The sequence below is a fragment of the Clytia hemisphaerica genome, unplaced genomic scaffold, assembly GCF_902728285.1.
Source record: "Clytia hemisphaerica strain Z4C2 unplaced genomic scaffold, Clytia hemisphaerica genome assembly, whole genome shotgun sequence".
NCBI classification, from domain to species: Eukaryota; Metazoa; Cnidaria; class Hydrozoa; order Leptothecata; family Clytiidae; genus Clytia; species Clytia hemisphaerica.
This window is the reverse complement of record NW_027104615.1, coordinates 1147464-1174558: the sequence shown is the minus strand read 5'-3', so window position 1 is coordinate 1174558 and position 27095 is coordinate 1147464. Positions and strand designations below refer to the sequence as shown.

The window sequence follows — 27095 nt, the reverse complement described above, 5'->3', positions numbered from 1 at the left end:
ATGGCTATTTCAAATGTGTACTTTCTTTTGAGTTTTTTTAGTCCTGGTTCCTCCGGGCTGGGTATGCTCCTTCTATAATAATGTAGTCCTCTCCACATGAGGGTGGCAAAAAAACAGACAGGGAACTTTGACCTATGGTACGGCACACAAATCATGAGCTTGTATTTTCGGAGCCTGTATTTTCCCGCTAAAAAAAATTGACCTCTGAAAGTGAAAGTGTTCTGCAAAATACTCATCAACATGGTAGGGTAAACATTGCGGTATCTTACATCAGCGCGACCACGCGTAAATTTGTTGGGGAAGGAAGGAGAGGAGAAAACCACGTAGCGAAAAACAAATTTGTTTTGAAATTGAAGATTGGTTTTATGATATTCAATAGAACTCGATCATTTTTTTCTTTTATCAAACAAATACAAACGACTCAACTCAAACAATTTTACCCATCTTTTCATCATCAATATTATAGAACATCAATTCTCAACATGGCTGACAGCGGTGAAAAACTCAGCAAAAAGTAAGTTATATTTCTTGTGAATCCACCTGTAAAGCCTGACAATATCCTCCAAAGGAAGGACAATTTCTTCTGGTGTCAATAATTGCCATTTTTCTTGTATTTTTTTTAACACTTGATAGACCGTTTTACCACAAATTCTGTGATTTGCATCTATTCAATCAACTACACCGTCAAACGGTTCTAAAGCTTGGCAGTTACATCAAAATGCCTCGAAAATGTCAATATGAAAATTGCGTAATCAGAGAACGTATGTCTCGCTCATTATAAAAAGGCCGAGACAAACTTTCAGTAATTGGATTGTAACATCGAGTTAAGTCTCTTTTGTTAAGTCACCAGGGGGAAAATAAAACAGACCTTGATACATTTATCGTTTGTTTCAACTTGACCATTTGTTTAAAACTCAGCCTCCTAAATATTTGGAATAGGTAAAATATGCACAAAGAAATTCATACTTTTCCAACCCGGCCAATCTTTAAAAAAGAAGCGAATAATAAAATGTAATTACCCTTTCCAAATAAACCTCTTCGGTGGCGAGCGTAGTCTACTCTGACGTAATTGTAAAATTTATGTAATGGGAGTTTGACATAGTAATATAATGTTGTTTGGGGAATTATGAAGTTCTCTGGGATTTTGATTGCATTTATTCAGGTTGATTTTTTATGACTTCTAATGGTACTTTTTCTAACGAGTTTGATTACTCTGTTCTCACACTTATGTCTTTTTTTTTCACGTCCTTTTCCGTGATTACTTTTATTTATATTTTTAAAGACAGGTAAGAAGGCATATTGATGTAACTGCTTGGGACGATTGGTCAGATCTTAGGATGGTTGATTTCTGGACATAATCATACTTTTTGTCATAATAGTCCCGCTGCTGAGGTCGATAAATGTTTCATTCCGTGACACACATCTTAGAACTAACTTTTTTTGGTGGAAACTCACGAATTAGTATATGTAGATTCCAAAATCAAAAAGTTTCCACAATATTATCGTGCAAGTAACGAGTAATTGGCGATTTTTTGCGTTTCCAGGCAAAATTGCAAGGCCTGGAAATTTATGATTTTTGGGGGGTCTTCAAATTAAAAAAAGACCTATATCACATGATAGAGCTTTTCAAACTGAGCAAAAAAGTGTATTACATCAAAGTCCCAACTTCTCTAGATCAAAAGTTATGGGCCTATTTGTGGTCAAAAAGGTGTTTAATTTTGCATAAATTAATGCAGATTGTGGGGAAATTCCCTGTTTTCCATCAGTTCTCAACTTCAGTTGAGTTAGAATCTGAGAATGTGTGTGTGTGTGTCTGTCTGTCTGTGTGTATGTCCCAAAACTTTGGGGCAGCCTGGAGACTTCAAAAATTGTTCGATTTGGCTGAAATTTGGCACACTTGTTCCTTGGGTGAATATCTGGGGGTGTTTTTTTCATTTTTCAAAAATTTTGATTTTGGGCCTGGGACGAGTTTTCGCCAAAACGAGCTAAAACTTTGGGGCAGCCTGGAAACTTCAAAAATGGTCGGATTTGGTTGAAAATTTGCACCACTCGTTCCTTAGGTGAATATCTGGGGTGTTTTTTCCATTTTTTGAAATTTTGTTTTGGGGACTGGGGACGAGTTTTTCGCCAAAACGAGGCTAAAATTTTGGGGCAGCCTGGAAACTTCAAAAATGGTCGGATTTGGTTGAAATTTTGCACACTCGTTCCTTAGGTGAATATCTGGGGGTGTTTTTTTCATTTTTTGAAAATTTTGATTTTTGGGGCCTGGGCACGAGTTTTTCGCCAAAACGAGGCTAAGACTTTGGGGCAGCCTGGAGACTTCAAAAATTGTTCGATTTGGCTGAAATTTTGCACACTTTGTTCCTTGGGTGAATATCTGGGGGCGTTTTTTACATTTTTTGAAAATTTTGATTTTTGGGGCCTGGGAACGAGTTTTTTGCCAAAAAGAGGCTAAAGCTTTGGAGCAGTCCAAAATGATCGGATTTGGTTGAAATTTGGCACACTTGTTCATTGGGTGAATATCTGGGGGTCTACAATTGGGCCTATGAATGATTTGAAGCCACTGAAGTTGAGCCCAGTGCGTTGCGCACGTTCGACTATTTTTTAACAGGTCACAATAACTTTCACTGATAGCGTGCCCTTTTTAACTTTTTTGTTTTCATTCAAAATGACTGGATATTGGAGACTCCAATATTGGAGAATTAGAGAACGCCCGCCGCCTACTAACCGCCTATTGCCCGATGTGATCAACAAATAACGAGTGTGTAACTCCATCGTTTTGCCACTAATTTGGTATTCTTTGTTCCAGACATTCAGATTTTTTTCATATTTCAATTTAATAGCCTACTTGGTGCTATTTTCTTTAATAAGCCGTTCGTTTAACTCAAATCAAATGACTTTGGAAGTTCAGTGAAATGGTGACCGAATTGCCAACCCATGTTTTGTCAGATAGTCCCAAGTTAGAGCAGTTGACGGTAAAGCATCTTCTGAAAATTTCGTTCTTCCCGCCATATATAAATGCGAAAATGAAAAGCGAAAAAATTTTCATTTTGTAATTGTTATTTTATTCTGCCATAAAGAATGACACGTTCTCCTTCTCCTAATAACAGTATAGACCAAAACTCCTATATCAAGATTACAAGATTTGGAGTGCGGGCCGTTTTTACTTTCATTTTCAGTGGTTTCACGTTCGATTTCAAGCCAACATCTTAGCAACGGGGTGCTCACCGATAGTTACAGGGGTTTGTGCAAAAAAACAAACTTAGAAAGTTTTCCAAATCCCTTATTTATTGCACTAATTCTTCAGTATGGACTTACAGGTATATGTACCGCAAAACCCACACTAAATTTCTGATCTAAACAATTATTTTTTGGACTGCCTTTATCAAGAAACTTGTTTGATGGTGCAAGGAGTCCCATGAAAAGAGTTCTTCCTGATATTTTTCAATATCATATGTTAGACAGTGTTAGATTGTTTTTATGTCATTGCTTTTTAAAATTTTCATTTTTTTTGAATACGTACCTCAAAACCCACATTTTTATTATTGATGATATCTTTAAGTCCACTGGGTCAATCAAGGTAAAATTTTGCACCTGTACATCTAGGTAAGTTTGTTTTAAAACTATTCATAAGTTGATAAGTTAGTCTCAATAGAATTACCTATTACACCACAGAACCCACAATAGATGTACCTCAAAACCCACAAGGGAGTTTTGCAAATTATTTCTCCCCTCGTTATATTTCTACCTGAAACTTTTTGACAATTGATTTTGTATTTCATATAGGTATTTTGTATGTAAAAATTAAGGCTTACATGTTTTCCTAATTGTGTTGAAATGATTTTGGAAACTGCATTGACTTTTACCCAACCAATAATGCTCAATTTTGTTTTAAATAATAAAGAAACTATTATACCAACATAATCTTAAAAGTTATGCTAATAAAAACATTTTAGATTTTTCTAAAACTCCTGAAATGAAATTGTTGCTTTTGAGGTACCTGTGGGTTTTGTGGTACATATACCTGTAAACTCGTATATCAAGATTACGAGATTTCCAGTACGGGCCGATTTTACTTTCGTTTTCAGTGGTTTCACTTTTGATTTCAAGCCAACATCTTAGCAACCGGGTGCTTGCCCATAGTTACAGGGAATTGTGCAAGAAACCAAATATAAGAAGTTTTCCAAATCCCCTATTTCAATTAAACCAATAAAAAATGAAACTTTTCCATGTTTCACTTTTTTGCAGCCAATTCTTCAAAATGAAAATATTAAAGATTTGAAGTTCTTCTTTTATTTAATGATTATTTACGGCACTTTGTTGACAATCTAACTCTTGCATCAAATTCTCACTTTCTTCAGTAAATTGAAGATGAGAAAAAAACCTAAGCCTTAGAATCACAGATTGAAGAAAATATATGAAGGGTGGGATTTTACAGCCACCAGTCGTGCAATGCACTGAGAGGTCACGGGTGCCAAAAAGAAGGGCCATTTGAAATGCAGCAACCTCATTGGTAGACAGGAGACCCGTCCTGTATTTTTATAATCTGATGTATATAGGACGGGTATGACCTGTGAGGCAGATTTCTGCGTCAAAAAATTTACAAAGGGAAATCACTTACTAAAATAAAAACCAAATTTCAGAACTTGGGCTTTCTCTAAGAAAGTGTGACCAGTAAAAGAATAACAAATTTTATTAGCTAAATTTTCAACCGTTAATCAGGCCTGGCCATGAAGAAAAGCCTGTGTGTGCCATTATAGCACTTGCAAGCCTTAAATTTGGACTTTCAATACCTGTTTTTGCTTGATTTAGGCGTGCTATTTTAGCACTCGCAAATAATTTTACGTGTGTGCTAGCGTGTGCGCGTGCTATAGCACGCCATTCAAAGCCAGGCCTGGTTAATAGGATCTGGAAAATTCAAACTCTCAGCCCATACCATGCTATATATTTCGCCATCGGTATATAGAATAAGTAATCATAGCATGGATCTCCAGCCTACCTCATTGGTGGAAATTTTATAAACAGCTGCGAAGGAGTGCCAGGAAGCAATCAGTATAAGAAACCACTTTCGTTTTTGTTGCAGATTTTGATATAAACTTCTCTCAGTCAGGGATTACTTGGCAATGTGTTGTGTCAACTTGTCAGCATTGTATTTGTTGTAAAGAGGTAACACTAGCCTAGTTTCTAATCCTGCTATAAGAGTTTAAGTTTAAACTATTCTTCAAAATGAAAATATTTAAGATTTTAAGTTCTTCTTTTATTCAATGATTTTTTACGGCAGGACTTATTTTAGTAATTCCAAGAGGGGCAGCGTCCGATAATCAGACGCTTAAAGGGCATGAAAAAGTGCCTAACTCCCTCTGAAGCAAGAAACTAGCAATTTTCAAACCACATGTCTGTCTTATCTTTCTTTACAGTGAATTAAAGAGAAGGCTGAAAGCAGAACAAAAAGCAAAAGAAAAAGCTGAAAAATTGGCTGAAAGACAAAAGGTATATTCTTGTCAATAAAAATTTGTATAAATTGTTATAACTTTTAATTGATGTGTGAATCTATATAATAACCTTTCTATTAATATGCTAATGTATAATCATAATCAAATTTTATCTTAGTGTTTTTACGTAAGCAATATCTACTCCATTTTTACAGACAGAAGCTGCCAAACCAACAAAGCAAAAGAAAGATGCTGAGGGTGGAGCTGTCGAAGATGAAGAAATCTTAGACCCAAATCAATATTATAAGATCCGTCAACAATCTGTCGCTAATTACAAAAAGAAGGGTGAAAACCCCTACCCTCATAAGTTTAATGTGGACATCTCTTTGACGGAGTTCATTGAAAAATACAATAATGTTGAACCAGGAACATGGCATGACGATCGTGTATCAGTAGCAGGTATTCTTTTTTCTTGGATGTTGTGAAAGATGTTCAGTGCTAGTGAGTTTGTATATAGCATCATTATGTTAAAAAGATAGCTCCTTCACCTTACTAAGAGCTCAAAATGATACCTGTTTTATTTCAGGTCGAATTCATGCAAAAAGATTATCTGGACCTAAATTGATCTTTTATGACTTGAGAGGGGAAGGTGTCAAAATTCAAATTATGGCTGACCAAAGGTATGATATTGATATCTGCTTGTTCATAGTCAAGACAACACAGTAACCAGATTTTTTTTCTAGCTTGTTCATTGACCTTTTTCTAACATTCTTTCTGTTTGCATAGATCTTCAGAACAAGATTTTGGATACATCCATGGCAAGATCAGACGTGGTGACATCGTTGGTGTCAAAGGACGACCAGGTAAAAGATTCATGTTATTGGTTAACAAGTATATTATAATATCAGAATTTGAACCCTTGTTTAATAAAGTCTTTTTTTATTATATGACAATTCAATGACTTTTAATGTTCCTTGTAGGTAAAACAAAGAAAGGAGAATTGAGTATCCAGCCATCAGAAATTGAACTTTTATCGCCATGTTTGCATATGTTACCACATTTACATTTCGGACTGAAAGACAAAGTAATTGAAATTGTTTGCATACTCATCTAAACTAATTTAAAAACAATTGGATAAAATGTACACACTTCAAGGAGAGTTTTTAATATCTTTTTTGGTATGATCACCCACCAAAAAACACTATCTTTGGTTAAAGCCTACCTTTGCCATTGTAAACTAGGCAGGTTCAATTTGGTCATTGGTCATAGCTACGTGAGAAGTCATCCCCTCCCCTTTACTCTGGAAACCCAAGTATCTGGCTCTGAGATTGAGAAAGTTAACTTCCACTGATGCAGTGAGCAGGGACACTGGCTTGGATTTCATTATAATGACCTGAAAACTGCTATGCAAGACTGTGATTCTAGATTTTCGTGAAGATGATAAGAATGTTAACCTATTGATTGTATTATTCTTCCTTGTCATTGTGTTGTTGTCGCTCTCAAATCTATTTAATTCACACAACCTTTTACTTTAGGAAACACGTTTCCGTCAAAGATATTTGGATCTCATCCTGAATGAAGATGTTCGACAAAAATTCTACACAAGAAGTCGGGTTATCAACTATGTCAGAAGATTTTTGGATCAAATGGGTTTCTTAGAGGTATTTGCTTAATCTAAGAAGACTGGATAAGACTTTATAAAATATTGTTTCGATCAAGTAATTTTGGCTTTTTTTCAAAATTTAACCTTATTTGTCCAGTAACATGTTCTGATAATTTACACCAGCATCTGGCAAATGTTGAATTAAATGCAAATTGAATTTTAATGTATTTTTAAGCTTAGCCTTTTACCTCGCAAAAAATGCTGATGTATTTTTATGTCTCAAAAAAAAATTAGCGACAAATATAAGTGCTCTGTGATTTAAGCAGATTAAGGTCTAAGATCTGTCGTTTGCAATCAGAACAAGACGACTTGAAGTCGAAAATTTCGCCTAGAACTTGAACTGCATGGGAAAACAAGAAGTAGAGATTGAAGTTAATCTGAAATCTACTTTACATCGAGCCTCGATGAAACAATTTTACAAGAACAAAGAGGCTTAAAATGACTAAAAAATAAGACCAATTTAAGAACAATTGTTGTTTAATTTTTAAGAGATCTTATAAAGTATATGCTTCATAAAAAATAAATATGCTCATATTGCACGCCATCCCTTGTTTACTTTGTTAGAACTAATTCCCGAAAGGTATATCACCGTCTATCAAGAGTTATTGATTTGATTCTTGTAAAATAAACTCTTATAAGAAAAATGAATAGGCTCATATTGTGCGCCGTCCCTTGTTTACTTTGTAAGAACTAATTACCGAAAGGTATGTCACCGTCTATCAGGAGTTATTGAGTTGATTCTTATAAAGTATATGCTTATAAGAAAAATAAATATGCTCATATTGTGCACCGTCCTTTGTTTACTTTGTGAGAACTAATTACTGAAAGGTATATCACCGTCCGCGTCACCGTCTATCGAGAGTTATTTATTTGATTCTTATAAAGTAAATGCTTATAAGAAAAATGAATATGCTCATATTGTGCGCCATTTCTTGTTTACTTTGTAAGAACTAATTACCGAAAGATATATCACCGTCTATCAAGAGTTATTGATTTGATTCTTATAAAGTAAATGCTTATAAGAAAAATAAATATGCTCATATTGTGCGTCATCCCTTGTTGGACCTAGGTCCTATGAATTAACCTCTGTCTGTTCGTCCGTCCGTCCGTCTGTTACCAGCTTTTCTCGAGATTGGCCCATTAGTTTTTTCTGATTTTTGGCACAAAGATGCAAAATGGCAATGGCCAAAATGTGATGGAGCCCGATTTTCGAAAAAAAATCATTTCCGGCCGAAAATGCCGGAAATATGCCGGAAAAACCGGTTTTTTGGCATTTTCTTAAGATTTCATCATTAGTTTTTTCTGATTTTTTGCACAAAAATGCGTATTAGCAATGCCCAAAACTTGGCCGAGTCCGATTTTTGAGGAAAAATCTTTTCCGGTCGAAAATGTCCACGATCAAGCATGATTTAATTGTCAATAAAACTGATTTTTGAAGCCGGAATTTTCTAAAAATCGCCGGAACAGCCGATTTACGCCGGAAAAACGGTATTTCTTGAATTTCTTGAGCTGTACTTTATATTTTTTCGTGAAATTTTGCACACTGATGCAGAATGTCAATACCTAAATTGCCCAAACATTGCCCAAAACATGGCCGAGTTCGATATTTGAGAAAAAAATCTTTCCGGTTGAAAATGCCGGAAATCGCCGTGTTTGCAGATTTTCATTGGATTTTAGAAAAAATCAAAACTGTGAAGAAAACCTACGACAATCGTCCGTGGTTATACGAGCGTGTAATTTGTAAATTGATTTTAGTGAGTTCGTCCACCGTATCAAGTACTTTCGTTTTCTAATTTTTTTCCGCACCGCGAAAGCTGATTGTAATACTTTCGCTAGGCGAAATTAAAAAAAGTCTTTCTCTTTCAGATAGAAACACCAATGATGAACATGATCCCAGGAGGAGCCACAGCCAAACCCTTCATCACACATCACAATGACCTCAACATGGATCTGTATTTACGTGTCGCTCCTGAATTGTATCACAAAGTAAGAACTATGCTTCAGTTATTCAAATGGATTGGAAAGAAATGTCAGATAAAGCTATAATTTTTGTTTCATTCGTATACACAAAGGGACTCATGATTTGAGATTTAATCTTGGGTAAGGCTTGAGATTTAAGCTTGGATAAGGAAGGCTTGAGATTTAAGCTTGGGTAAGGCTTGATATATAAAGCTGAAATTCTCAGCAGTTTTCTACTTACCGAAAGTATCATCTAGTCAAAATTTCAGTTTCAGTAAAATCTTAGCAATCGAGGTATCACGCTTAGAAGACTTTAAGGAAAAAATGACCCTTAAAACTCTTTCTAAATCTCTAGTAAATTTCTCATGCAATGATTTGTGTTTTCAGATGCTTGTTGTTGGCGGAATAGACCGTGTTTACGAGATTGGGCGTCAATTCCGAAACGAGGGAATTGATATGACCCACAATCCAGAGTTCACCACTTGTGAATTTTATATGGCTTATGCTGATTACAATGATCTTCTCAGGATGACTGAAGAAATGGTATCAGGTACGGTTTGTTTTTGATGTTGTCACGTATGGATGTACAATGTGCATCAAGTCAAATAAAAACTGTTTGGCTTGAAGTGATATCGTTTGCTTACTCATCAATTTTAATTTACAAGCTTTTTCCAATTGAATTGACACGGATGTGGAGCAAGATTGCTCAGAAAGAGAAAAAGAAAAACTATTTTTTGTTTATTCAACACAATATAACGATAGGAAGACACTGTCCTGATATGAGACATGTGTCTGATATGAAATGGGAACACTTATGTAAAACTAAAACCTTTAATCTTGAAAAGTTCAGAAATTATTGTTGTCGTGTTTCGAGTTTATTGGAACTCTACCTGAAGGTCCTAGCTAGTGTGAATTCAATTTTAGGCTCGAATATGCTTATTAGTTATGTTCAAAATGTCGAATACTATTTTGATATGGCTGACGATATAGTACTAACGTTTGGAAGCGGATTTTGGCTGCCGTCCAAATATTTCCTTTCAGTAAAACATCTGTGAAAAAGTGATGTGACGAAGAACAATCTTTTATCTTTTGTCAATATAGGTGTACAGTTGACGCTCTATGTTTTCATTTTCCAGGGAAATCGGATTTTCATCAAATAAGGGAGCGTATTGAATTAGAACGTAGTTTAAGAGGGTTTCTTGTCAAGGGCGACTTTTAATATTATCGAATAATGGAGCGTATCGAATTGTAGAACTTCGAATTAGAGTGTCAACTGTATATACACGTTTCCTTTTAGGTATGGTTAAAAGTATATTCGGAACCTACAAAGTCAAATTCCACCCTGACCAATCGGAGACGGGCCAAGGCGAACCTTTGGAAGTCGACTTTACACCACCATTTAGAAGGATGTCGATGTTGTCAGAATTACAAAAAGAACTGAATGTCACTTTCCCGGCTGACTTGGACCTGAATACTGAAGGTTTGTAGCCACAAGATTTATGAAGCAGCAGCGGCTGATTATTGACTTCATCTACTTTTCTGTTAACTTTTTCTGCCACTTACCTTGAATTCCTACCTAATCATAGTTTCTAGAGTGGTCAAGACCCCCCCCCTTAGGTAAGAGGACCCCCCCCCCCCCCCCCCTTAAGTGCTAACCCCTTAGAAAATCAGTATAAATGAAACGATTGTACAAGAGTCATAATTCAAGGAAGACCCTTATCTAAGAAGACCCCGCCTTAGGTAAGAAGACCCCCCCTTAACTGGCAACCCCCCTTAAGAAAGTCATACTTTTAACACAACCCCCCTTGCTTTTGGTTCATGAAAACCCAAGACCCCCCCCCCCTAAATGTAGGGGGGTAGAAACTATGCTAATTCATTGTGCAAGATGGTTTTTCTATAAAACTGAAACTGTTTTTGGATTGAAACTGTTTTATGGTCAATTCGCTTTAAAAGTGCATTCTTTTTTGCTACCATATGGAGACCAAACGCAAGTGAATAACTCCTAATTACACTGACTTGGATTCCGCATGGTAGCAAAGAAGATTACACTATACGCTTTTTTTTATAAGAATATCAGGGTCATTTTGTATTTGGTTAACATAAAAAACTGGGTTTTTTGTTAGACTTAAATTGAAACTTTGAGGCAGAATATAATTTTAGCTCCCAATGTGAACTCAAAAGTCTCAAACTCTCAAATTGATAATTGATTATTGGCCCAGCGCTAGCAATAGGGCCTTTCATTAGCACTTTTCCGTCCGTCCGTGTATCTGTCTGTCCGTTTTGGTAGAAACAGCGCTTAAAACCAGTAACACACTTACTTTTTAATTTTGCCATCTGGAGAAGGAAAAGCTTGGCTAAAGTCGGATACTGGCTTTAAAAGATATATTTTCTGATTCCGCGCTCCTTCAAAACAATTTTCAAAACAAAACAAAATGGCGGTCGAAGCGAGGAGGTTGATTCATACTTTCTTGAACATTTTCTTTGCTTTAGTGGTCAAGAGGCTTTCAAACCAAAGAAATTTTGTAATTATTTTTCTTTATAAACCTTTTTCAACATTCTGCCATATCTTATAGTCTTTGTTCAAGTTTTCATAAAGTTTTATGAGTGAAAATTCTACCTTAAATCACTTTCATTTTTAGTTTCTTGTTTTCATGGTCAAAAAGACTTTATAAATTTTTAGGAAATAATGGCTTCTGATATAGAAATAAATAAACTGAAATGCAGCTGATGTGTAAAATTGAATAAGATTGGAACTTTTTTCTTGATGCTACATAAGAAAACAGTCACTTCTGGATCTGTCGCTGTTCAGGCTGTTAACAAGACAACGAACGGTGGTCAGTAGTGGTGAGACGTGGTATGATTTTCAAACTCAACACATAATTATTTCAAGTAAACTGATTCTGGAATTTGGTAATGGACACTAATATGGAGCTCATGTGTAAATTGGAACAAGATTGAAACTTTTTCCATGATGCTACGCGTGAAAATGGTTATTTCTGGATCTGTCTCATTTGACGATTGGTGGCTATTGATTTGTCAAACTCGACACAGAATTATTTCAAATAAGCTGATTATGGAATCATGTTATTGGAGACTAAAATGCAGCTCATGTGTAAATTTGAACAAGATTAGGACTTTTTTCATGATTCTACACGTATATTAAATAAAATGGTCATTTTTGGATCTGTCGCATTAAACGATCGGTGGCTTGATTTTTCAAACTCGACTCACATGATTATTTAAAGTCCAGTCTGGAAAGGAGGGAAATGTTACGCCAGAGCTGCGCCAACTTAACTGGAAAACGTTGAAGGTAGCAGATCTCAAACCTCAAATCTACGCCGGAGATATCCGGCGCACAAGCCGCAATTTCCAGACTGGTTTAAAGTATAAACTGATTCTGGAATCTGCTAATTGACACTAAAATGCAGCTCATGGGTAAATTTGAACTAGATTGAAACATTTTTCATGGTTACAATGCATGAACAGTGAAAATGGTCATTTCTGGATCTGTCACATTAACTGTTAACTCACATTAAATCTCATGAATTATATTAGCCTTGATATGCAGACCATAAACTATTTTATCGTCTAGTTTTTTAAAGATTATTTTTCTGGTTTACGGTCTGGTCCAACTAACATGCCTGCAGGGATATTTCTGCCTGAATATGTGAGTGCACCTAATTGGTTAAAAAGCGCCCACTCACTATTTATTCGCGGGTTTTAAAAAATATTTTTCTATGGGCGCGCATAATTTATGGAAATTTTCCACCTAGGACATTTTTATTCCAACTCACCCCCCGCTTATTAAGTTTTGAGATTTTTTCCAACCTCACCCCGCTTATTCCAAACCCCCCAACTATTAGGTACCGTGAGATTGGGTAACTTGCATCAGTGGAGGCTAACATGCATAGCCCTCAAATGAAAGACCTGGCTGGTCATTAAAATACAACTACGCAGCTCCGCTCGCAACTCTACTCTACCATTTTTGTTTTGATTTAATTTTGTATTTTAATGACCAGCCAGGTCTTTCATTTGAGGGCTATGCATGTTATGCATGTTATGTTAGCCTCCACTGATGCAAGTTACCCTCCACTGATGCAAGTTACCCAATCTCACGGTACCTGAGACTATTCAACCGGGTGAACCTGCGCCGGTTGGTAGGAGACCATTCAATAAAATTTCAAGCGTCTAACCAATGAGAAGTACAGCGGTGATTTTGGAAAAATTTTCCCTGTCTTCACTTTGATCCATGTCAACAGGGTCATACATTTGCTGTTTTGCACGCTCGTTTTCAACACGTTACATTTCGCTGGGCCTTCAAGCCAACAGGCTTCTTGTCTTTGTATAAAAGTCAAGTCTAAAAAAAGTAAGAAAACGTTAAAGAAATTTCACCCTCAATTTTGGAAATTTCTTAATAATACTTGACCCTCATCCAAAGTAGACTATTCTTATAAAAAAAGCGTGTATTTTCTTTCATCAATAGAGGCACGCAAATACTTAGATGATCTCTGCGTTAAGAAAGAAGTCGACTGTTCTGCACCGAGAACTACAGCACGCCTGCTCGACAAGGTAAAACGAATTTGGAAAACCACTCGTTGTTTAGAATTTCAACAAAACATATACCTAAGAAACGAAAGTTTTAGAATGCTCCCTTTTTTTGACCGATTGAATAATGTCATTCAATATTATAAAGTCCTTTGGCTCTTTTTTAACCATTTTACAGTTTTGATAGTGATGCAAAATTAAATTTTTTCCGGTTTAAGCTGGTTGGTGATTTCTTGGAAGTGCAATGCGTCAATCCGACCTTCATTATGGACCATCCACAAATCATGAGCCCTCTCGCCAAATGGTAGGTTCCCCTTATTGGACCTACCTCGGAGGTCCTTTAAATTAACCTTTGTTCGTCCGTTCGTCTGTTACCAGATCGGGATCGGCCCGTTATTTCTTCTGATTTTATGCATAGTGATGCAAAACGACAGTATCCAAAAAGTGGAGTCCGATTTTCGAGGAAAAAAATTTCCGGCCGAAAATGCCGAAAATATACCGAAAAAAAATATTTTTTCACACAAACATTATTGATAACAATGCCCCCCATCAAGCATGATTCAATTGTCAATAAAACTGATTTTTGAAGCTGGAATTTTCTAAGAATCGCCGGAACAGCCGAGAATAGCCGGAAGACGGTTTCTCTTACTTTTGCTGCCATTTCTTCTATTTTGTTTGTACGTTTAACAGTAATCTTTTTCACTCTCTTCGAGATTGCTTGAAAATAGTTTTTGGTGTTTGAATGGTCTAAAATCACTAATCTCTAACTACTTGGGTCGGGCTTCCCATATAAAAAGAAACGTGTTCAGTTTTAGAGCTGATCTAGTCCGCTATCTTGTTTTCAATTCTGCTCGTCAACAGAGTGATTCGAATGTTTTGAAATTCGAACGCTCGAAAATCTAAGGTACAAAAGAAAATATCATGGCGAACTAGTCGACTTCAAAATTGGACCTACTTCCACGGGAAACCTGCGAGCAGTTAGCCTTTTTAGTGTATTAAAGAATATGATATCTGTGTCTAAAATGCAGTTTCTAAAAACGTTAAACTTAATTTCAAATGAGAATCATTTTAAAGAGAAATGTTTAAAATACCGGGTGCGCCACAAAAAAGTTTCTCTCTTTGAAACTAATTTTCTCGAAATCTAAAAGATTTAAAAAAACCGTTCCTATTTCATTGGAAAGAAGAAAGATGAACTTAAATTTTGATGGGTTATTTATTAAATTCGATTCATTAGATCAAAAGTTATGCTCAATTAAATAAAAAAGTTACTTTCTGAAAGTGCTCAAAAACGTTAAAAATCGACCTATCAAATTAAACAGAAGCATAATTACATGATACGTCACTATCTTCGTTTCAGTCATTAAAAAATGATAATTAGCTGTCTAAATGACCTTTTGTTATATAAAGGAAGGTTGAATTTCAATAAAAGGCAGAAAATTCGTCGAAAAAGGCAAAAAAATCTGGTTAAATTCATAAGGATGCATAAGGTACATCCAGCCTTACAGAACCAAACCAGTCTAGAACCAAAAATCTGGAGGAAAATTTCCTTAAAAGTAAATTGAAATGATTTTGATGAACATTTTAAACTCTTTCGTTCCATCGGTTTCAAAATTTATGTGTTTAGTTACTGAAAAATGCCTTTAATCGTGTAAAGGCTATTGCGATTACAAATTTTAATATAAAAATTTGATAGGTCGATTTTCAACGTTTTCGAGCACTTTACGAAAGTAACTTTTTTATTCAATTGAGGATAACTTTTGATCTAATGAACCGAATTTGATAAATGATCCATCGAAATTTAAGTTTATTTTTCTTCTTTCCAATGAAATAGGAATGGTTCTTTTAAAATTTTTAGATTTCTAGAAAGTTAGTTTTAAAGAGAGAAACTTTTTTGTGGCGCACCCGGTACCTCTTTTAATCTTCTACACTTATTTTCACAGGCATCGTGACCTACCAGGATTGACTGAACGTTTTGAGTTGTTTGTTTGTCGGAAAGAAGTTTGTAACGCGTACACCGAATTGAACGACCCTCTCGTCCAACGACAAATGTTCCAAAATCAAGCCAAGGTTTGCACAATTATTTCTACTTTTCAATGAACAAATGAATTATATATAGAAAAGCTGAGCTGCTGGTGTAAAGATTTCAATATAAGAACCAGTGTAAAATTATTCTCAAGAAAACTTCACACTATGTACTACGATTGAGTCTCCATATTTCGAACCCCTGTAACTCGAATGTCTCTTCAACTCAAGCTTTCTGGTCGCTTAGTTAACAATGTCTCAAATATCCGTAACTCGAACTCGTTCCCGTAAATACGTCTTCGAATTATGGAAACTCAACTGTACTTTTAAAACATTACATTTCAATTGTTCTCCATAGGATAAAGCAGCTGGTGACGACGAGTCCATGTTTTACGACGAAGGTTTCTGTACAGCATTAGAGTATGGCCTGCCACCAACCGCTGGATGGGGGATGGGAATCGACCGTTTGTGCATGTTCCTTACCGACTCCAATAACATCAAGGTACGCTATTGCTAAGCTAGGATTCAAGAACGACGTCAAAAACAAAAACAGAAAACAGAAAAAACGGGTGTTTTCCTTTTTTATTTCTGATTCTTTTGACTTTCACACTACCACTCAGTCACCTGTGGCACTTCCCAATGGTCGCATGAGGCTCCGCCTATGTACTTAATTTTAAACCTTTCTATGACGTCATCGAAATGGGCAAAATTGAGGTTTACATAAAGAAGTGGAACCTCGTGTGGCCATTGAGAGTGCGGTAGCTATCTCGAGTAGAACATAGTCTACGTTATTATTCCATTCAAGGAAGGTAATGGGAAGAATTGGAGGGGCTTGGTGCTTCTCTGACCAACCGTTCATAGTGATATTCTTTATTACGCAGACACTTTTCATTGCTATACATTATTTTTGTCTTGTAACAGTTGTACTCCAATTCAATGGTATTTTGCCCCTTGGTTGCCTGTGGTAAATAAACTGAAAGATAAGATATTAAAAGTTTGAAATATTGTTGGTTTAAAGATAGACTGGAGTCGTTTATAATGCATGTAATACTAATAATAAACACAAATAATGATACGGGATTTAGTTTGTATAAACGACTGGAAGAATCCGGTGTTCCAGCCTTATAGATACCGGGCCTAGCTACGCAGAAACTTGCGTAGCGAGAAAACAATTTATCAAGCAACAACAAACTCTCAAAATAAAATCAACTCAAATGAAACATTTTTAACACACAAATCCACACACATTTTATTTTCAAGAATTTTTTTTGAGCGGGAAAAAATTTTAATTGCGATATTGACACTTTTTTTTTGTTTGGAGTTAGTGCACAAAGGTTTCTAGACGACTAAAATTTACTTTTTTGCTTTATTTCTAATATGTCTGAATTAGTCGTCTAGCTTGCTAGACTAGTTTTAAGATGAAACATTAACTTAACCGAGGATTGATAGATAAACTGATATTTTTGTCACGGCATAATATTCTATTACCATGAAATGTATTTCTTTTTTTCAGGAGGTTCTTTTCTTCCCTGCAATGAAACCTGATGATAACGCCAAACGCGAAGATGGAGAGCCACAATCACCTACAAAGAAGGAGAGCAGCTAAGAATTTTATTCTCAAATCATTTTGCAATGATTTTATGTTACGAATTTTATTTACTGCTTAGCTATGATAGTTAGGACTTTATATTGCTTTATTATGTGGTTTGGCTACAAGTATGTCAGAGCTCTGACCTTCCCGCGCATAAGCCATCTCTATCCGATCGCTTTTCCAATTACCCAACCCCTCACTTACAATTAACGCGAGTAATCAACTTCCCCGAATTCCTCATGTTGACCTTATTTGGACCCTTGCAGTTCCAAATCAGAATCATTCCAAAAGCTGGAATAAAAACCGTTCCCTAAGAATAATATAAAAATAACCATTTTATTTGACATCCTCATATCTTTGATGGATCTGAATTTAACCTGTCCCCTAAGCGGAACCGTTTGCCATTTTTATTTTATAAAAGATTGATTATTTATTGACATGAGAAAAATGTAGGATTTTATATGGAATAGGTTTTTTTTGAAGCAGGAAATAGAAAAGAGAAGAAATTCTATATTTTTGAATCTAAAGTGAATTACTGTTACTTTTTCTTTAGTACAGGGTGTGATTCAAGAAGTTTGAAAAGTAATTTTCGACCATGAAACTGAAAGTGCATCTTATAAAAGTGTACCCATGACGAGGAAGTGTTACTATAATGACAAAAACTGAAACTTGATTTTTGGACCTACCGGGATGTAAGTCCACGCACACACACAGACAAGAATTTGTAACGTTGATTGATGAATTGATATTGAGGTTCAAGTTCAAACTAAAAAATAAAATTAATGAAAATTCCTAAGTTTCTAATTAACAAAATAAATTGAGCCTTGAATTATAAATGTATTTGACAAGTTTATAAAAAAAACAAACGACGCATAAAACACGAGAATGCACAAGAGAGAAAAGACGCTGAAAAAGAAAGCACTGGGAAAACAAAGGACGCTGGGGACAAAAAGACACTGACAAGAACAAGACACTGAAAATTGAACTATAAAATATTTTTGCTTTTTTAAATATACTAAAAATTTGATGAATCACATTACACTCCCACCAAAAAGGCAAACATTTACCATAATTTACGAATTCATTTACGAATCAAATCAACATATAAAGCCATTTCACCCAACTCTTTCATCATATCACAGTCGTCCACGTGATGAATAACGACCAATGATCGAACAGCTCGCTTTGTTTCTCGAAAAACGTTTTCATTTTCGTTACGATATCGAATGATGGCCTTACGTGCCACCCCATCACGACCGAATTCGAGACTCTTGACGATTCCATAGGTGTACGAGTTTGACAGAACTGATTCGTTTTTGGTGAACAAGATGATATCGCCAACGTTGATTTTGTCTGATATAAACCATTTTTGCTGGTGCATGAGTTTTGGCACATGGACGAGAAGCCAAACTTCAAACCAGGCATTGTAGATGAATTGGTTCTCCTTGATGATATTTGATGGGTTGGTAGATGATAGAATGCCAGTGGGGCAACGATTATTGTTTCGTCCCAATAGTAAACGATTCGGCGTTTATCAAGTCGAGACATTCGAAGTCTCCCACAATGTTACCAACAGCCAAGGGCAAGTTGTTAATTTGATTGCCATAGATGATGATAACGTTTCCCACTGAAGGATTGAAAGACGTTGGTTGTGAACAGATTTTTCGATCGAACTGTTGATTTCACGAATTTTTCGTTCTACTTTTCCATGCATTGAGTGGCCTTGAACTGGACATAATTCGAACTCAACACGTGCTTGTTTCATCAGTTTGGATTTGATATCAATGAAATCAAGTCGCATTTCTTTGCAGGCTTTGATGAGTTGACTTCCTTCGTCACAAAGAAGTCGTTTCGGGTAACCGTGGTCACAGGAGAAGCGATTGAAAGCAAGGATGAATGATGTCGTTCCATAATCGTCCAAAACCTTGATTTTGACAGCTGATGTAGAGCAACAGCAGAAGACAGCCAACCATATTTTAACTGTCTTTCGTTTGTGATGTGGTGTGTAGCATTGAAACGGTCCAGATAGGTCGATTTGGGTGTAGAAGAATGCTGGAGCTATGGTGATATTGCATCTGGAGATTGGACCCATAGCCATGTCGATGGTTCGTTTGGCCAAAAACTTGCAACGTTGACACGAACTTTTGATTGATTTGATAAGAATTCGACCTTCAAGGATGTAAACTTTCTTGAGGACATAGCGAAGTGTGGACTCTATCCCAGCATGAGTGACTTCTGGATGATTCCAATGTGTGTCGAGGATAATACTATATGCAATTGGTGATCTTCTGTCTATAACTGGTACACAGAAGGATGTCGAAGATAAATCTTTCATTGATTTGGTGAAACGTCCAACTATGGATACTTGATCATCGGCGAGGATTCGACCAGTGTACACCAAGATTCCATTGTCGTTGAGTCTGGTGATATTTTCATATTTTGATTTTGGAAGGAATTGAATTATCTCTTGTGATGCTTTCCTGTAGAAATACGTCTCAGCAGCTTTGATCTCGTCATCGTTAATGAGAATGGTTGAATCTTTCATCATGGTGAGTTGGGAACGAGATTTATCTTTTGTACGTTTGAGTAGAGTGTAAACAAACTTGAAGACAATTGCCATGATACGAATAACTGTAGAAAACTTGTGTTGATTTGGGTTCAGAAGGTATTGAGAGAATTTATACCTTTCAGATGTTTCTTTGAATGATAAAATGTGATAACTTTGAACGATAGTATGTTCCTTGTTGATTTCAGCCATCTGTTAGTTGGTGATCGTAACTTCAGATGCTGATTGGATGGGAAATGATGACTGTGATTGCTTCATCCACTGATGTCCATTGATCCAATTAGATGATTGGTCGATATCTTGGAATGTGGCTCCTCTTCTGGTGCCAAGGTCTGCAAGGTTTTGATCTGTTGGAACGTAGTACCAATCTTTCTTGTCCGAGAAACGAAGGATTTCTAAGACGCGACTTCGAACCCACTTTTTCAAAGGTTTGTCGTCATTGCTTATCCAGTACATTGCAATTTGGCTATCGGTCAGCTTGATAGATGAATCATGAAGACTTTTCAATGATCGTTTAACGATTTCGCTTGTGTGAGTGTTTACAAGAGTAGCAAATAATTCTGCCCGAGGTAGAGTGTAATCTTTTGGTACGACTTTAGTTCTGGCGAAAATGAGTTGTGATGAAAATTCCCCATGAGGTCGAGGAAAACGAGCGTAAATTGCAGTGCAGATGAGTGATTGAGATGCATCCCCAAAATCTACGGTATTGACTTTTAATGAAGTTGTATCTGAGGGAATAACAGCACGTTTGAATTTGATATTTGGAATCTCTTGCATCATCTCGAAATGATCTAGCCAGATTGGGCGAAGTTCGTCTGGAATCTTATCATCCCAGTCGAGTTGTCGAGTTGAAAGTTCGTGGAGATCGAGCTTGAGAGTAGCAACAATTGGTGCGATTCGTCCGGTAAGGTCGAAGATTTCTGCGACTTTAGAAGCACAGTGACGTCTTGTCAATCGTTCTGGGATGATATTGATGGTTTCAGTTGATTTCTTCCCTCTACGTTTCTTTGAAAAATTCAATTCGGATATATTGATTGAGAGCTCATCGGTTTTGGGGTGCCATATCATGCCTCCGACGCCAATTGTGACACCATCATCCGTTAGCTGTTCTGGTGGATCAGATCCGGAAAACGTGATTCCTTTTAGCTTGAAATTACCATGACTCAGGACGAATTCAATCTCATCAGCTCTTTGGTGTGCATCTGGAATAGTTGATGCACCTGTTATACAATCATCAACATAGACGTCGTGTTGAAGGATTTCGTCAACTTTGGGATATTGATCTTTGAAGGATGTCGAGATCGAACGAAGGGCGTATTCGGCTTGATTGCCACTTGGACGAATGCCATAGATCAAAGTCTTTATGATCTTTTCTTTTGGAGCTTTGGTTGAGTCAATTGATTCTTCCCAGAGGTAACGTTGGTAACACCAATGGGATTCGTGGAGTCTAATGGTGTTGTACATTTTTCTAATGTCAGTATGAAAGCCGATGGGATGGATTGTCCAACGGATGAGTATTTCCTGGAGTTTATTGAGACTATTGTGACCTTTAGCCAGTAAATCGTTGATGCTAAAGCCAGTTGATGTTGGGTGTGATCCATCGAAGACGATTCTACAAGGAGTTGTGACAGATGAAGCCTTCCATACGACTCTCCAAGGTATGAAGTTGTGGATCGATGTGCATCCTTGAGCATTGATTGTTGTTGAGCATTAAGATTTTCAATGTAGTCCACAAAACCAAGATCTTGAAGTTTTGCTTCAGATGAAATGATTTCGACTTTATCTGATGGAGAGTTGTTGAGTTTTCGAAGCTGTTGGTGATATATCTTCAGGGCGATGCTCTTGTTTGGTGCCAACTTGGTGAGAGGGTCTGCAACAAAGGGTAGAGTTGCAGTGACAGTTTTCGTATCAGGGTCGATTTTAACAGATGAATCAATGATGTTCTGCTCATATTCTTCTTTGATGCTGATTTCCTCTGGGATGTTTGAATTCTTACAATCGTTGCATTCTCTGCACTTGATGCACCGATAAGATATGGTTGAACCAGTTGATTCTATCTCTTCGAATTGCTTGATGGGATACGATGAGTAAGAGAATAACTTGTTGACATCTGGATTCACTTGAATTCCAGTTCGGTACAATGATAATTGATCACTCAAAAATCCAAGGAAGTTGGTGTTTGATTGAAGAATGTTTGATGAATTTTCGTGAAAATCTCATGAGGTCCTCCAATAACCCCACGACCACCATCTTGGTTGTTGAAAACTGATTCATAGATCGTCAGTCCTGACGCAAGTTGATATACGACTTTTGGGTGATATCGTAAATAGCTAATACCAACCATGAAGTGGACATCTCCTCCGATACTTGAAGGAACAGATGGAAGTCGAGTTGAACAATGATCGGATGAGTGGTAGCTTTGAGCAATCTCCGTGTAAACATCAGTGAGTGGATACTGTGGAAAGGTAGCGGTTATCGTATCAAGTGATATGCCATTGAATGATGCTAAATTGCCATCGTGCATTGGGATTTTGACGTTGAAGGTTCCAAATGACTGCAATGATGTTTGACCAACTCCGCCGATGGACGTAACTTGGGATGACATTTTTGTAGCTCTTGAACCAAGTGATTGAATGGCTGAACGTTTGACGATAAAGTCACTACAACCCTGTGTCATAGAAGATAGTGTATGGGTGTTTGTCAATTGAGATTGTTTGTAGCATGTAAATACCACGCTGGTCAGTTGATTCTTTATCACCAGATGTTGGAGTCGTCTTGAACGATTCATGTGCATGAAATGATAAACTGATGTTTTTGGAAAATTCTGGCAGATTGGAGCTTCGGACACAGCGTTGTTTGTAAGTTGATAACAAATCTTTGTTGACTTGATCCTCCTTGTGGTCGTTGCAAACAAGGACGTGTTTTTTGGTTGGATACTTCTGGTGGATAGGATTTGGGCAGGTGTAATCACGTTGACATCTCCCTTCTTTGTGCTTAGGTGATGAAGCATCAGCACCTGGAAAAAGGCACTGAAAGCAGTATCTTTTGCTTCTTAGTAATGAGAGTCTATCAGCTGGACTTAATTCTACAAACTTCTTGCAGGTGTAGTACTGAAGAATCCTGGTGCCTCCAGGACCAAGAGTGGATACATGTTCATCATTTCCGTCTTTTGCACCACAGATGCAGCAAATGGGCTCAGATTGAGGTATGGAAGGAAAAGAAGAAAATCCATACCTCTGAGTCCCGTTGTTCTTTGATGAGTCTTGATTTGATCCAGTTCGTTTGGATGAATCTTGGTTGTTTGGACGTTTATTATCGGTCTTGTTGTCTTGAATGCTTGATTTCACTGTCAGTTTCTGGTGTTGGATTTTCAGCTCATCTTCGAGGAAGGTGCACAGTCTCCTCAGGTGTAAGAGTGACGTTTGATATCTGTGTTAACCATCTTGATAGCCTGGCATCACCAAGCAGGTTATAGACTTTGTTGATTGCACCACCGTAATACAGATAATTCTCGACGTGATGTTCCCTTGCCAAAGATGTAAGGTCCTTGATGAGGTTGAAAATATTGGTCATTGATTCAATGATTGATCCAGTGTCTTTGGAGCGTTGAATGGAACTTGATGACGTCAGTTGGTTGATTTTTCTTTGGAGGATGAGCATGACGTTGCCATAGGCTTGATTCAGTCGATCCCAAATTTCGTCTATGTCATCTTGAGTTTTGACACAACTCAGGGCTGGTTCCTTCAGATAGTTATTCTTGAGTAAATCAGCAAGTAGATGTTTCGGAGTAGTTTTGAGATGTAGTCTTTCAAATTTTGACTTGAAGGTATAAATATCGATACTATCTGAATATCCAGAAAACTTCTCAAGTTTAATGTTCAGGTTCGATTCAGAAAACAACTTTTGCTTATAGACTTGACGGTCATCGATTTCTTTGTTGAGATCTCTGATGTACACAGATTTTAATAAAGTCAAATGATCATACCGTTCCAATAGACGTTGGATTGCTTCTGTAGTAGTTTCATTGTTGGTTTCAGCTGAAGAGATGGATTCAAGACGTTTTGAAGTTTCATTGACTAAGTTGATATGTGATGATAGATTTGATTTCATGTCCATTAACTCCTCGTTGGAACAGTCTTTTGGTTGGCGTGAGAACTGAGTAATAAGCTCCTCGATAGAATTTTTAGAATCTTTTATTGAGAATAGAAGTGATTTTTCCTTACGGTCAACAGCATCACTTTCCTGCTTTGCTTGTACCATTTGAAAATGACGTTTGGATCTGGTAGCATCCTTGATGTAATCCTTCATCACGTTGAGTGTCTCTAGGATGGTTGTTGTCAAGATTGGATCGGGGGTTTCAGTAACGAGAGTTTGTTCATTGGAACGAATGGATTTACGTAACTCGATTAACCTCTCGATGACGTCTTTGTAGTCAGCTCCAGGTTCGACAGGATTTTCGTCAATAGTGTCAGCTACCTCCTGGATAAGGACTTTGATGTTGATTGCAGATTGAGATGGCATCTCGTTGAATGTTGATTTTGTTGAGTAGATTTGAAATTCAGTTGAAGACTCCTCTGACGTGGCAACTTTCTCGACTATCTGTCCAGTAGAGTTGAGTATTTTGTAATCGATCCGACGAAGATTACGTCTTGACATTCACGTAAATTGAGTAACGTGAACAAGTTGATAATAAGTTGAGAGATTTGACTGATTCAGTTGAAATAAGTTGAATGAATTGAATTGATTGAAATGATTTGCTGCACGATCAGCGGATGTTGAGATGGGTTCTGTTTGAATGTAAGTCCACGCACACACACAGACAAGAATTTGTAACGTTGATTGATGAATTGATATTGAGGTTCAAGTTCAAACTAAAAAATAAAATTAATGAAAATTCCTAAGTTTCTAATTAACAAAATAAATTGAGCCTTGAATTATAAATGTATTTGACAAGTAGAGCCTAACTTAACTTAACCTAAGGCCTGAACAGTCACTATGCAAAAGAAACAAAGAAAACAGAAAAAGTGCAAACAAGAAACAAGAAAAACCTACCAGCTGGCCAAGAATGTGTGCTGGAAATGTGAGCCAGTGAAAATACAAAGTTGAAATTGAAGTTAAATTCTGATTATTGTCATTTGTCATTTAAAGTCATATTGATGTTGACTCTCTCATAGTCAACTTGTGACTGAGTAGCGAGTGAGAAAAAGTTGGCCTTTTTATGATAAATTTGATACAAAAAAAATAGTTTGACAAGATATAAAAACAATGAATATATAACACTCTTGAGAAATCAAATGATAATTAAATAAAATGCGTGTGAAATAATTAATTACTAGATAATGACTAAATGACAAAATGATAATAACTGACAAAGTATTTGAAATAATTGATAACATAGATAAATGACTTTAAACATAGAACAAAACAAACGACGCATGTAACACGAGAATGCACAAGAGAGAAAAGACGCTGAAAAAGAAAGCACTGGGAAAACAAAGGACGCTGGGGACAAAAAGACACTGACAAAAACAAGACACTGAAAATTGAACTATAAAATATTTTTGCTTTTTTAAATATACTAAAAATTTGATGAATCACATTACACGGGAGGTCCTTTAATTTGACCCTTGTCCGTTCGTCTGTTACAAGCTTTTCTCGGGATTGGCTCATTAGTTTTTTTTAATTTTTTGCACAATGATACAAAATAGCAATGCCTGAAAAGTGAGGGAGCCCGATTTTTGAAAAAAAATTTTGGGGTGCAAATTTGGGCCAAAAACTACCTAAAAATAAGGTTTTTTGGACTTTGTGCAAAATTGCTTCATTAGTTTTTCCTGATTTTTGACAGAAAGATAGAGTGCAAGGTACCCTAAAATGTGGCTGAAGTAATTTTTCTCGGAAAATTTTTTTTCGTCGTAAAATACGGATTTTCGCAAGTTTGGCCCAAAAACTACTTAAAAATAAGTTTTTTTTGGACTTGGTGCAAAATTGCTTCATTAGTTTTTCCTGATTTTTGGCAGAAAGATGGAGAGCAAGGTTCTCTAAAAAGTGACTGAAGCAGTTCTCTAAAAAGTGACTGAAGCAGTTCTCTAAAAAGTGACTGAAGCAATTTTCGGAAATTTTTTTTTGGCCGTAAAAATCGGCTTTTCTTATTTGGGGAAATTCCCTTATGTCATTTTTAGGGAAAAAGAGCGTTTCTGGCGATTGGATCGATATTTTTTTCTGGTTTTGTAATTTGATGTAATATGGTAATATTTAAAATCTGATGAAGTCCGATTTTCAAAAAATAATTTTTTGGGGCAAATTTGGGCCAAAATGTGCCTAAAAATGGGGTTTTCTGGACTTTGTGTGAAATTGCTTCATTAGTTTTTTCAAATTTTTTGGACAAAGATAAAAGGCAAGGTTCTCTAAAACACGACTGATGCCTTTTTTCCGGAAAATTGTCTTTGGCCGTAAAACTCGGATTTTCTTATTTGGGGAAATTCCCTTATGTCATTTTTAGGGAAAAAGAACATTTCTCGCGATTGGATCGATATTCTTTTCTGATTTTTTGCACTTTGATGTAAAATGGTATCTTTAAAATCTGATGAAGCCCGATTTTCAAAAAATAATTTTTTGGGGCAAATTTTGGCCAAAATGTGCCTATATTCAAGCTGCTCATTCCACTTTGTTACTCTCTTGCTATTTGTCCTATTTTTATCTGATTTTGATCACCAGGTAGGTCCGTTCAGCATGTTGCTTGTTATTTCTCAGATTGACGAAAATGTTTATGAAGCAATTGTTCTTTTTGATGAATTTCATGTCGAAACAAGCTTTTACAGATCGTCGTACTCTCAGTAGACAATGTTATTGCGTTGCGTAGGAGAGCTGAAAATTATGCTACGCCAGTAAACCTTTTCTCCCAAATCGCTGTCAGAGTCTAATTTATTAGCTATGATGAAAGGTTTTAGACCATGTTCGCACGTGACGGTTCCGTTTCGCTCCGAAACGAAATGAAGCCATTCTATTGGTTACATTCAAGTGTTACGTCACTTCTAACTAATAAAATGGCATGATTTCGTTTCGGAGCGAAATGGAACCGTCACGTGCGAACATGGTTTTAGATACTTTTCCTCCCCAAGGCATTGTACGTGATAACGACAAGATATTGAGTAATGATGACTAATTAATGACGTTATTAATGTTTGCTAATTGGAATCATTTTATGCAACAAAAGCTGCCAATTTTGTGAAAAGGTCAGCCAGTTTCGGTTTTCTTATTCTTTGTCGGGTAATCAGTGCCTCACTTTTTTCTATATAATCATCGACCACTCTTTCTTTA

At 36.5% G+C, this 27095-nt stretch overlaps 2 protein-coding genes across 2 annotated transcripts; one reads left to right on the top strand and one right to left on the bottom strand.

Annotated features, from left to right (window-relative positions):
- Window positions 1–252: 252 nt before the first annotated feature.
- LOC136824629 (lysine--tRNA ligase-like) lies at window positions 253–17733 on the top strand. Its single transcript, XM_067080621.1, has 15 exons — window positions 253–514; window positions 5418–5490; window positions 5648–5891; window positions 6019–6112; window positions 6219–6295; window positions 6413–6516; window positions 6968–7093; window positions 8962–9081; window positions 9442–9604; window positions 10352–10534; window positions 13538–13623; window positions 13818–13903; window positions 15540–15666; window positions 15980–16123; window positions 17135–17733. Exons 1-15 carry the CDS (start codon window positions 366–368, stop codon window positions 17225–17227), a joined length of 1869 nt encoding a protein of 622 aa, XP_066936722.1. The 5' UTR covers window positions 253–365; the 3' UTR covers window positions 17228–17733.
- A 1013-nt stretch (window positions 17734–18746) lies between these two features.
- Window positions 18747–19970, bottom strand: LOC136824617 (uncharacterized). Its single transcript, XM_067080606.1, has one exon. It carries the CDS (start codon window positions 19968–19970, stop codon window positions 18747–18749), a length of 1224 nt encoding a protein of 407 aa, XP_066936707.1.
- Between the last annotated feature and the right edge of the window lie 7125 nt (window positions 19971–27095).